Below are 13623 nucleotides of genomic sequence, written 5' to 3'. Positions count from 1 at the left end.
TATGAAAGAGGGGAAGGTACCTAGGGATTGGCGGAGAGCATGTATAGTCCCTTTATATAAAGGGAAAGGGGACAAAAGAGACTGTAAAAATTATAGAGGAATAAGCTTACTGAGTATACCAGGAAAAGTGTACGGTAGGGTTATAATTGAAAGAATTAGAGGTAAGACAGAATGTAGGATTGCGGATGAGCAAGGAGGTTTCAGAGTGGGTAGGGGATGTGTAGATCAAGTGTTTACATTGAAGCATATATGTGAACAGTATTTAGATAAAGGTAGGGAAGTTTTTATTGCATTTATGGATTTAGAAAAGGCATATGATAGAGTGGATAGAGGAGCAATGTGGCAGATGTTGCAAGTATATGGAATAGGTGGTAAGTTATTAAATGCTGTAAAGAGTTTTTATGAAGATAGTGAGGCTCAGGTTAGGGTGTGTAGAAGAGAGGGAGACTATTTCCCGGTAAAAGTAGGTCTTAGACAGGGATGTGTAATGTCACCATGGTTGTTTAATATATTTATAGATGGGGTTGTTAAGGAAGTAAATGCTAGGGTGTTTGGGAGAGGGGTGGGATTAAATTATGGGGAATCAAATTCAAAATGGGAATTGACACAGTTACTTTTTGCTGATGATACTGTGCTTATGGGAGATTCTAAAGAAAAATTGCAAAGGTTAGTGGATGAGTTTGGGAATGTGTGTAAAGGTAGAAAGTTGAAAGTGAACATAGAAAAGAGTAAGGTGATGAGGGTGTCAAATGATTTAGATAAAGAAAAATTGGATATCAAATTGGGGAGGAGGAGTATGGAAGAAGTGAATGTTTTCAGATACTTGGGAGTTGACGTGTCGGCGGATGGATTTATGAAGGATGAGGTTAATCATAGAATTGATGAGGGAAAAAAGGTGAGTGGTGCGTTGAGGTATATGTGGAGTCAAAAAACGTTATCTATGGAGGCAAAGAAGGGAATGTATGAAAGTATAGTAGTACCAACACTCTTATATGGGTGTGAAGCTTGGGTGGTAAATGCAGCAGCGAGGAGACGGTTGGAGGCAGTGGAGATGTCCTGTTTAAGGGCAATGTGTGGTGTAAATATTATGCAGAAAATTCGGAGTGTGGAAATTAGGAGAAGGTGTGGAGTTAATAAAAGTATTAGTCAGAGGGCAGAAGAGGGGTTGTTGAGGTGGTTTGGTCATTTAGAGAGAATGGATCAAAGTAGAATGACATGGAAAGCATATAAATCTATAGGGGAAGGAAGGCGGGGTAGGGGTCATCCTCGAAAGGGTTGGAGAGAGGGGGTAAAGGAGGTTTTGTGGGTAAGGGGCTTGGACTTCCAGCAAGCGTGCGTGAGCGTGTTAGATAGGAGTGAATGGAGACGAATGGTACTTGGGACCTGACGATCTGTTGGAGTGTGAGCAGGGTAATATTTAGTGAAGGGATTCAGGGAAACCGGTTATTTTCATATAGTCGGACTTGAGTCCTGGAAATGAGAAGTACAATGCCTGCACTTTAAAGGAGGGGTTTGGGATATTGGCAGTTTGGAGGGATATGTTGTGTATCTTTATATGTGTATGCTTCTAGACTGTTGTATTCTGAGCACCTCTGCAAAAACAGTGATAATGTGCGAGTGTGGTGAAAGTGTTGAATGATGATGAAAGTATTTTCTTTTTGGGGATTTTCTTTCTTTTTTTGGGTCACCCTGCCTCGGTGGGAGACGGCCGACTTGTTGAAAAAAAAAAAAAAAAAAAAAAAAAAAAAAATAAAAAAATTTAATAATTTTGTAACATAAATTCAGCAAAATTTCAATATAAAATATAATACAGCCTCTCCTCACTTAACGACGGAGTTACATTCTTAAGACCGCATTGTTAAACGAATTCGCCGCTAAGTGAGGAGCATATAATGGTAGTGTGCCAACCATCATTGATATTGTTTTAATGTCACCTTTGCACCATTTATAACATTTTTATTATATTTTTAAATGTTTATACAGTGTACTCTGTATTGTAATAAACAGAATAGAGAAAATCAGCTCTAATATACATTTAGGTATGCATACTGGTCAAAGAGTCTGTCATAAGTCCAAGTCATCAGTGAGGGGAGGTTGTATTGTATACAGGTTTCTATTTTTTTTTTTTTTTTTTTTTTTTTTTTTTTTTTTTTTTTAATGGTGATGTATGAAATTGAGTTTGAAATTAGTGTTTTGGGGGTATATTTAGGGTTTAAACTATAAAAATACACATTTACAGGCATTTTTTAACTGTCCATAATCTGCCGTTTTTTCCAAATTCGCGAGTGGTCTTGGAATGTAACCCTGCGAATTTGGGGAGACTACTGTATATTGCAATAAACATAATAAAGGAAATCAGCTCTAATATACATTATTTAGGCATGCATACTGATCAGAGGCCCCATTGTAAGTCAGTCATTGGTAAATGAGTATGCCACTAAATGAGGAGAGGCTCTACTACTTCTCTTATGCAAAATCTAAGGTGAAAACAACATCCGGTATTGGGCCCCTGCTTAGATGAGATGGGACCTACACAGATGACAGCAAAGAAATGAGTGAGATACTAAAGTCCCATTATTACTATGTTCATTGAGCCATTAACCAGACTTGGGGTCGACAGTGTAAATGAATTTTTTATGACCGAGACTCAAAATTTGGTCATTTCAAAAATCTCTGATATTATCACACCACCACAAGACTTTCGAAAAGGCAATTAATGACATGCCCATGCACTCTTCCCAGACTTGTGGAACTCGTGTTCATCGAGAACTACAAGAAACCCATCACGTGCCTTTAGCATTCTATGGAGAGTAAGCATAGACATGGGAGTCATCCCACAGTCATTAAAAACAACAGACATAAACCCACTCCACAAAGGTGGCAGTAAGACCAATATCATAAAACTCTTTGAAAGGGTTCTAAGAAGTATGATTGCCAACCACCTAGATACCCATCAATTACACAACCCAGGGCAACACAGGTTTAGAGCAGGTTGCTCCTGCCTGTCCTAGCTACTGGATCACTCTGACAAGGTCCTGGATGCTTTAGAGGATAAACAAAATGTAGATGTAGTATACAAAGACTTTACAAAAGTCTCTGACAAGTGCAACCATGGTGTAATAGCACACAAAATGTGAGAGAAAGGAATAACAGGAAAAATTGGTGGAAGGATCTAAAACTTAGTAACAAATAGAAAAGCTACAGTGAAAAGCTGTCCCCCACAAGGCACAGTACTCACTTCCATCCTGTTCCTCATCCTATCTGACATAGACAAGAGATGTAAGCTCTGTGTCTTCCTTTGCGGATGACACCCAAATTGCCATGACAGTGTCCTCCATCGAAGACACTACAAAACTCCAAGTGGACATCAACCAAATATTTAAATGGGCTGCAGAAAACAATATGAAGTTCAATGAAGAGAAATTTCAACTACTCACATATGGAAAGCTTGAGGAAATTAAAACTTTATCAGGGCATAAAATAAATTGTAACCACACCGTAGAGTGAAAATCTAATGTGAAGGACCTGGGAGTGATAATGTCAGAGGAACTCGCCTTCAAAGACCACAACAATGTATCAACCTCATCTGCTAGAAAAATGATAGGATGGATAATGAGAACCTTCAAAACTAAGGATACCAAGCCCATGATGATTCTCTTCAAATCACTTGTTCTTTCTAGGCTGAAATACTGCTGTGCACTAACTGTTCCCTTCACACACAAGTACAATAAATCACTTAAATTACTGGGAACAGCTGAAGTCCCTTGATCTCCATTCTTTGGAATGCAGGTGAAGTACATGATAATATACACTTGGAAAATCACTCCCTATGAAAGCAAAAGACTTGGCAGGAGATGCAACATTTCCCCAATGAAAAGCAGGGGTGCCACGAGTACACTGAGACAACACCATAAGTGTCAGGTGCCCAAGGCTGTTCAACTGTCTCCCACCATACATAAGGGATATTACCAATAGACCCCTGTCTGTCTTCAAGAAGGCACTGGACAGGCACCCAAGTCAGTACCTGATCAGCAGAGCTGTGGTTTGTATGTCAGTTTACATGCGGCCAGCAGTAACAGCCTAGTCTCAGACCAGGCCGTGGGGGCGTTGATCCCCCCGAAACCCTCTCCAGGTAAACTCAAGGAGGGTGAAACCCACAGGGGTCATGGTGTCTTGGGAATGGAATTGAAGGCAGTCAAATTTGATTCAAAGAAAGGTAGGATCCTCCAATGCCTTGGACTAAGTGCCCTTCACTACCATAATGGTACCTTATTTGAGGAGTCTTATTGCAAAAAGATATTGATGTGTAGTGTAGTAATGAGAACATATTTTGAGTACTGTTGGTATGTATTGAAGTAATGGGAGTACTGGTGTATTAATATTGGTGATATTCACAGCTGTTTTGAGAATACTTATTGTGGTGTTATGTATTATCAGGTAGTGTAGTAGTTCCATGAAGTGCTGTCCAATGAAAAAATAAAGTATTTTAAAACTTGATTAACTGTTTGTTTTTCCTCAGTATGTTTGTCAACGGTGGACCGGCGTTCCAGGGAGCGGTTCATAGATTCCAACAACCAGATTGCTGCTCTAGTGGAGAAGTTCAAGGTAGAGGGTGGGCCTTACCGTAAATACTCGGGGCCACCTCCAGATGTTGACCTTTCAGAACACAAGGTGCCTCTCTCTGCATATGGCAGACCAGGAATCCTCTCCACCATGCTGGCTCTCTTGGGGTGTGTAACCTAAGACCTTGTTAGTGTACTTCAGTCTGGAAATGTCAGTATAATCATGGTCTTGCTGGACAATTTAGCCTTGCAAAATGGTTGTCAATATCCTGTTGGACAATATGACCTGAGGGACCTACTAGAATGTAGTCTCTAACTTTGTAAAATTACTGCATGATCATGCTGGACCAAGGGGGCAGGGTCAGAGGTCAAGGTCTTGTTGATTCTTGTATATAGGTCAAAATTTTCTAAACAGTGTATGCAGATTAGTCTTGTAGTACAGTATAGTGTGTCTTGTATAGTTTAAGATGAAAATTTTCCTGAGCATTATAAGTTCACTTCTCATATCTAAAATACAGTACTGTTCAAGTCGCAGGTTTTCTTTTCCTACAGGACGATAATAGAAATTAAGGTAAATTCATTTCTTATTTCTACTTTTCTACCATTATAACACAGCTCCTTTATACTGCATCAGTATTCTGTTTCTCTCCTGAGCAGTTTTTTGTAAGATTTAATGAAAGTTCTCCAGGTGCTCTGATGCCTATAGGTTTAGCATTTCCCAAGAAAGTAATATGAAATACAATAAAAATTTTATTTCGTTGTGCTACAAATGTTGTCTGTGTATAAATCACAGGTAGGCACAAAAGAAAGCCACTAATTATGCAATTAATTGCAGGCAGACTAATCCTAATGCTTAAAATTGCTTAAGATTTAGACATGGATTATTAAGAAAGATTTCTCATGTAGTTAACTACAATCATAAATACAATAAGAAAGGCAGCTAATAAACAGTTGGTCAATTACAAAAGTATTACATACAGTAGGGCCCCGCTTTACAGCGTTTTGCTTTACGGCATTCCGTTAATACGGTCATTTCAAATTATGACCAAAACTCGCTATACGGCTCCCCCCACCTGACTTTCTAATACGGTCACTGCACCCCACCCGGTTTGTTTACATTCTCTGTGAGATCCAAGCACTAAGTCTCTCCATTTTGTCTGGAAACTCCAAAATTTCAAGTGTTTTTAAAAGTTATTTAAAATTTTATATATACTCTGATAATTATACTTATGTATACCTGTACCTAAATAAACTTACACACTGTGCTGGCATGCAGCTACACATTAAAATCAGTAAGACTGTCTTATGTCTCCAGACATCATATTAGTAATGATAATAATAATCGAGTCTCATTAAATGTCGTATATTACTTACACACTGATAAATACACCCCACAGTAGAATAAATAAACATAAATATGAGTAGGGGAGTTAGTAGATGGGGAGATGGAGGTATTGGGTAGATGGCGAGAATATTTTGAGGAACTTTTAAATGTTAATAAATGCACTGCTGGTATAGTCCCTTTATATAAATGTAAAAATTATAGAGGAATAAGCATGCAGACTACACATATGATAGAGTGGATAGAGGAGCAATAGAAATACAGATTCAAATTCCAGTAAGACTGTCTTATGTAAAAGTAGGTCTTAGACAGGGATGTGTAATGTCATGGTACTCCAGACATCATATTAGTAATGATAATAATCATCGAGTCTCATTAAATGTCGTATATTACTTCAATATACACATTTTCATTAATCCATCTATGATATTTTTTTCAAAATTATATAATAAACACGATGCATAACATATAAATATGATAAATACACCCCACAGTAGAATAAATAAACATAAATATGAGATGTGGTTGCAGACGACTTGCACAAATGACGCCATACTAGAAATGATTCAAAGTTTATTCTCTATAAAGATTACAATGTTGAATTTACAGAATTTGGTTGTTGTGTGGTTTACATGTAGTTAAATAATGATTACAGAGTGTACCACTAGAACGCCTAGCATGGCTAGGCATTTCGGGCAGACTTAGTTTAATTCTTTATTTTAAAATATTACAAATTATGAGGTAAGTTGGTATTATGGCTAAGTGACTAAATACTAGTTTGTGAGTTTAGCAATGTGAATGCTTTTGTTTTGGCACAGTACATAGTTTCAGTATTGGATGATAATAATAATAATAATACTCACCGAGTCTCAATAAATGTCGTATACAGTGGACCCCCGGTATTCGATATTAATCCATTCCTGAGAGCTCATCGAATACCGATAATATCGAAAACCGAATCAATTTTCCTCATAAGAAATAATGGAAATCAAATTAATCTGTGCAAGACACTCAAAAGTATGAAAAAAAAAAAATTTTACTACATGAAATATTAAGTTTAATGTAATAGAATAATTACAATAACAATAAAATAATTGACACTTACCTTTAATGAAAATCTGCTGATGATTGATGGGATGGGAGGAGGGGAGAGGTGTTAGTGTTTAGAAGGGGAATCCCCTTCCATTAGGACTTGAGGTAGCAAGTCCTTTTCTGGGGTTACTTCCCTTCTTCTTTTAATGCCACTAGGACCAGCTTGAGAGTCACTGGACCTCTGTCGCACAACAAATCTGTCCATAGAGCTCTGTACCTCCCGTTCCTTTACAATTTGTCTAAAATGGGCCACAACATTGTCATTGTAATAGTCACCAGCACGGCTTGCAATAGCTGTGTTAGGGTGATTTTCATCCATAAAGGTTTGCACTTCAACCCACTGTGCACACATTTCCTTAATTTTTGAAGTAGGCACAATGGATTCCACAACTGGCATAGGCTTCTTAGGGTTAGCCCCAAACCCTTCAAAATCTTTTCTTAATTTCCATACTAATTCTCGCCCTTTTTACCACAGGGTTGGCACTAGAAGCTTTCTTGGGGCCCATGGTGACTTATTTTGCAGAAACAAGCACCAAACACAGTGATAATATGGATAATATGGAATGTACTGAATGTATCCTTAGATGCGCGCACACTGGCTGGCTTGTAAACACTGGCACACATGGGGCAGTTCAGGCCACACGTGGACAGGTCTCGTACGAATTGTATCGAATACCGAGGAAAATTTTTTGCGATATAATGCATCGAATACCGGATTTATCGAATACCGATGCCATCGAATACCGGGGGTCCACTGTAAATATTTTAAGGTAAGTAATGAGCGCACTATGTGTGTATTGTAATTTTTTATTGTTTTTTGATGCCTGGTTCTATTGCTAACTTAATATATGTTAGTGTAAACTTGTTATCTAGTGTATGTATGCATTTATAAGTGGAAAAAAAAAGGGTGTTCCACTTTACGGCGATTTCCGCTTTACAGTGGTAGCCTGGAACCTAACCTGCCGTGTAAGTGGGGCCCTACTGTATTGTTTTCAACAGATTCATTAATCTTAGGCTTTGTGGAGTGATTGAATAGAGATAGATACAGCAAGTTACTTAGTTACAATAAAAATACAATTTTAATATCCTATAACCATCTTGTGGGTAGTTAACAGATTAGATGTACATTATTAATCAGGGAACTGAGCCCAATATTTTTAACAGTTAAAAAAGTTTTAAGAGCAATGAATTGTCTAGGTAGTAGGTTGGTCGACAGCAACCACCCAGGGAGGAACTACCATCCTGCCAAGCGAGTGTAACACAAAAGCTGTAATTGTTTTACATGATGGTAGGATTGCTGGTGTCTTTTTTCTGTCTCATAAACATTCAAGATTTCAGGTACATCTTGCTAATTCTGCTTATATTTAGGTCACACTACATATGCATATACAAGCATATATATATATTATATATATATATATATATATATATATATATATATATATATATATATATATATATATATATATTATATATATATATATATTATATATATATATATATATATATATATATATATATATATATATATCGATATATATTATATATATATATATATATTATATTTTTTTTTTTTTTTTTTTTTTTCAACAAGTCGGCCGTCTCCCACCGAGGCAGGGTGACCCAAAAAAAAAGAAAGAAAATCCCCAAAAAGAAAATACTTTCATCATCATTCAACACTTTCACCACACTCGCACATTATCACTGTTTTTGCAGAGGTGCTCAGAATACAACAGTCTAGAAGCATACACATATAAAGATACACAACATATCCCTCCAAACTGCCAATATCCCAAACCCCTCCTTTAAAGTGCAGGCATTGTACTTCCCATTTCCAGGACTCAAGTCCGACTATATGAAAATAACCGGTTTCCCTGAATCCCTTCACTAAATATTACCCTGCTCACACTCCAACAGATCGTCAGGTCCCAAGTACCATTCGTCTCCATTCACTCCTATCTAACACGCTCACGCACGCTTGCTGGAAGTCCAAGCCCCTTGCCCACTAAACCTCCTTTACCCCCTCTCTCCAACCCTTTCGAGGACGACCCCTACCCCGCCTTCCTTCCCCTATAGATTTATATGCTTTCCATGTCATTCTACTTTGATCCATTCTCTCTAAATGACCAAACCACCTCAACAACCCCTCTTCTGCCCTCTGACTAATACTTTTATTAACTCCACACCTTCTCCTAATTTCCACACTCCGAATTTTCTGCATAATATTTACACCACACATTGCCCTCAAACAGGACATCTCCACTGCCTCCAACCGTCTCCTCGCTGCTGCATTTACCACCCAAGCTTCACACCCATATAAGAGTGTTGGTACTACTATACTTTCATACATTCCCTTCTTTGCCTCCATAGATAACGTTTTTTGACTCCACATATACCTCAATGCACCACTCACCTTTTTTCCCTCATCAATTCTATGATTAACGTCATCCTTCATAAATCCATCCGCCGACACGTCAACTCCCAAGTATCTGAAAACATTCACTTCTTCCATACTCCTCCTCCCCAATTTGATATCCAATTTTTCTTTATCTAAATCATTTGATACCCTCATCACCTTACTCTTTTCTATGTTCACTTTCAACTTTCTACCTTTACACACATTCTCAAACTCATCCACTAACCTATGCAATTTTTATTTAGAATCTTCCATAAGCACAGTATCATCAGCAAAAAGTAACTGTGTCAATTCCCATTTTGAATTTGATTCCCCATAATTTAATCCCACCCCTCTCCCGAACACCCTAGCATTTACTTCTTTTACAACCCCATCTATAAATATATTAAACAACCATGGTGACATTACACATCCCTGTCTAAGACCTACTTTTACCGGGAAGTATTCTCCCTCTCTTCTACACACCCTAACCTGAGCCTCACTATCCTCATAAAAGCTCTTTACAGCATTTAGTAACTTACCACCTATTCCATAAACTTGCAACATCTGCCACATTGCTCCTCTATCCACTCTATCATATGCCTTTTCTAAATCCATAAATGCAATAAAAACTTCCCTACCTTTATCTAAATACTGTTCACATATATGCTTCAATGTAAACACTTGATCTACACATCCCCTACCCACTCTGAAGCCTCCTTGCTCATCCGCAATTCTACATTCTGTCTTACCTCTAATTCTTTCAATTATAACTCTACCGTATACTTTTCCTGGTATACTCAGTAAACTTATTCCTCTATAATTTTTACAATCTCTTTTGTCCCCTTTCCCTTTATATAAAGGGACTATACATGCTCTCTGCCAATCCCTAGGTACCTTCCCCTCTTTCATACATTTATTAAACAAAAGTACCAACCACTCAAACACTATATCCCCCCCTGCTTTTAACATTTCTGTCATGATCCCATCAGTTCCAGCTGCTTTACCCCCTTTCATTCTACTTAATGCCTCACGTACCTCCACCACACTTACATTCTGCTCTTCTTCACTCCTAAAAGATGGTATACCTCCCTGGCCAGTGCATGAAATTACCGCCTCCCTTTCTTCCTCAACATTTAAAAGTTCCTCAAAATATTCTCGCCATCTACCTAATACCTCCCTCTCCCCATCTACTAACTCCCCTACTCTGTTTTTAACGGACAAATCCATACTTTCCCTAGGCTTTCTTAACTTGTTTAACTCACTCCAAAATTTTTTCTTATTTTCATTAAAATTTCTTGACAGTGCCTCTCCCACTCTTTCATCTGCTCTCCTTTTGCACTCTCTCACCACTCTCTTCACCTTTCTTTTACTCTCCATATACTCTGCTCTTCTTATAACACTTCTGCTTTGTAAAAACCTCTCATAAGCTACCTTTTTCTCTTTTATCACACCCTTTACTTCATCATTCCACCATATATATATATATATATATATATATATATATATATATATATATATATATATATATATATATATGTATGTATATATGTATATATATATATATATGTATGTATATATATATATATATATATATATAATGTATATGTATATATATGTATATATATGTATATATATGTATATATATGTATATATATGTATATATGTATATATATGTATATATGTATATATATGTATGTATATATATATATTATTATATATATATATATATATATATATCTATATATCTATATATATATATATATATATATATATATCTTGTTTCCATTTTTCAAGTTTTGTTCTTTAACCCTTTGACTGTCGCGGCTGTATATATGTCTTACGAGGTATCGTGTTTGACGTATATATACTCATAAATTCTAGCGGCTTCAAATCAAGCAGGAGAAAGCTGGTAGGCCCACATGTGAGAGTATGGGTCTGTGTGGTCAGTGTGCACCATATAAAAAAAATCCTGGAGCACGCAGTGCATAATGAGAAAAAAAAAACTCCGACCGTTTTTTTTTTTATTAAAATGCCGACTTTGTGGTTTATTTTCGTATAGTATTTATGGTTGTATTCTCGTTTTCTTGGTCTCATTTGATAGAATGGAAAATATATTATAGAAATAAAGGTGATTTTGATTGATTTTCCTATAAAAAGAACCTAGAAATGGAGCTCAAATTAGGGGGAATGTTTGATTTTTGCCAATGTTCAAAAGTAAACAAATGATGCCATTGTCCAATAAATGTCCAACTAGCCATTCTAATATGCAGTCATGAATGGGTTGATGTTATTTATACAATTATTACAGTATTGCAGTAGTCTGTATAATAGTAAGTCTTCTATTTTTTGTTTGAATAAAAATTCAAAATAGAAAGCAAGAGTAATATCAGAGGGGCCTGGAGACGTGACTGACGAACAAAGAAAATGTTATTTTAGAGCCAGGAATGTCTGCATTGTTCATTCTGGACCTTATTTTGAAATTGTCATATTTTTTAGATTTCGTGAAATTGGCCAAATTGCAAATTTCTGACCACATTATTAGGTAGTTGAAATCAGTAAATGGGCAGTTTGTTGTACTCAATCGATAGAAAAAATGGAGTTCTAAAGAAATAGCTATGAGTTTGGCCGATGGAACAATGGAATTAGCCGAAAATAGGGCTCAAAGTGGGCAAAATCGCCGATTTGTAAACAGCGCCGAGGTCGCTAACTTCGCGAGAGCATAATTCCGTCAGTTTTCCATGAAATTTCGTTTTTTTGGTGTCATTACAATCGGGAAAAGATTCTCTATCATTTCATAAGAAAAAATATTTTTTTTTTTTTTTTTAAATTTTGCGACACCAGGAGACACCTCAGGATTGGGGGTTGCGACAGTCAAAGGGGTTAACTATAAGGTTACTGAATGTTTGTAATTTCTTGACCCCTTTCAGGGTTGACAGGCCCTCTCCTAAACTTGTTCTCAGGGTTGAAAATTTTTTGAAAAAAAAAAAAAAAAATCATGAAATTGTAGAGAATCTTTTCCCGATCATAATGACACCAAAAGTATGAAATTTGATGGAAAACTTACAGAATTATGCTCCCATGAAGTTAGTGGTCTCGACGATGTTTACACCGGTGATTTCGCCCACTTTGAGCCCTGTTTTTGGCCAGTTCCAATGTACCAGTCGACAGAAATCATAACTATTTTGCTAGAACTGTTTTTTTTTTTCTATCGAATGAGTGCAAGAAACCACCCATTTATCGATTTCAACTATCCAATAAAGTGGTCAGAAATTGGCAATTTTGCCAATTTCACACAAATTTCAAAAGATGCCAATTTCCAAATAGGGTCCAGAATACACAAGACAGACATTCCTGCCACTAAAATAAAATTTTTTCTGTTCATCAGTCATGTCCCCAGGCCTCTGTTACATTTCTTTTGCTTTCCACTTTTAATTTTTATTCTCACAGAAAAATAGAAGATTTACTGTTATGCAGACCACTGCATTAGTGTAGAAATAGTATAAATATCAGCGCACTTGTGAAAATATTAAACTCGCCAGTTGACGTGTATTGGACGCGTGGCATGATTTGTTTACTTTCGAACTTTGGCAAAAATCGAACATTTCTGCTACTTTGAGCTCAATTTCAAGGTGTTTTTCATTGTGAAACCAATCAAAATCATGTCAATTTCTGTAATATGTCTTCCATTCTATAAAATGAGACCAGGAAAACTAGAATACAACCATAAATAGTATGCAAAAATGCACTGCAAAGTCGCTGTTTTAAAGCAAAAACACGGTCGGAGTTTTATTTTTCTCATTATGCACTGTGTGCTGCAGGATTTTTTTTGTACTGTGCACACTGACCACACAGACCCATTCTTTCATATATAGGCCTACCAGCTTTCTCTCGCTAGATTTGAAAGGTGCTAGAATTTATGCGTACTAGTACGGCACCAACCCTGGCATGCAAGCCGTACTAGTATGGCACCAACCCTGAAAGGGTTAATAAATAAAACATGAAAGCCAGAATGTCATAACTATAGTATTTAGAGCCAAACTTTAACAGGTTACTGAGCTTGTATGTTGCATGCTTGCAATCCATATAGCAAATATATAATTAGTATATTAAGTGTATTTATAATTTATTCACTATATCAATATATAATTAAAGGAGTCAGATTTGGAAGTGCCATAAATAAAGGAGTCAGAGTTGAAGGCTTTATGTACTGACTCCATTGCCCTAATAGG

The 13623-nt window shown here is 36.7% G+C and overlaps 1 protein-coding gene across 6 annotated transcripts in view; it reads left to right on the top strand.

Moving 5' to 3' along the window:
• The window catches only part of LOC128697880 (ATP-binding cassette sub-family G member 5), a 130941-nt gene that overhangs the window by 68319 nt on the left and 48999 nt on the right, over nucleotides 1-13623 (top strand). For all 6 annotated transcript variants that reach the window (XM_053789876.2, XM_053789874.2, XM_070099533.1 and 3 more), the window contains one exon: nucleotides 4520-4730. In XM_053789876.2, coding sequence (XP_053645851.1) covers nucleotides 4520-4730 — 211 coding nt within the window. The remainder of the gene's footprint in view (nucleotides 1-4519; nucleotides 4731-13623) is intronic.

Source organism: Cherax quadricarinatus, chromosome 68 (genome assembly GCF_038502225.1).
Source record: "Cherax quadricarinatus isolate ZL_2023a chromosome 68, ASM3850222v1, whole genome shotgun sequence".
NCBI lineage: Eukaryota > Metazoa > Arthropoda > Malacostraca > Decapoda > Parastacidae > Cherax > Cherax quadricarinatus.
The sequence above is the reverse complement of the archived record's forward strand: the minus strand, read 5'-3'. Positions and strand labels throughout refer to the sequence as shown.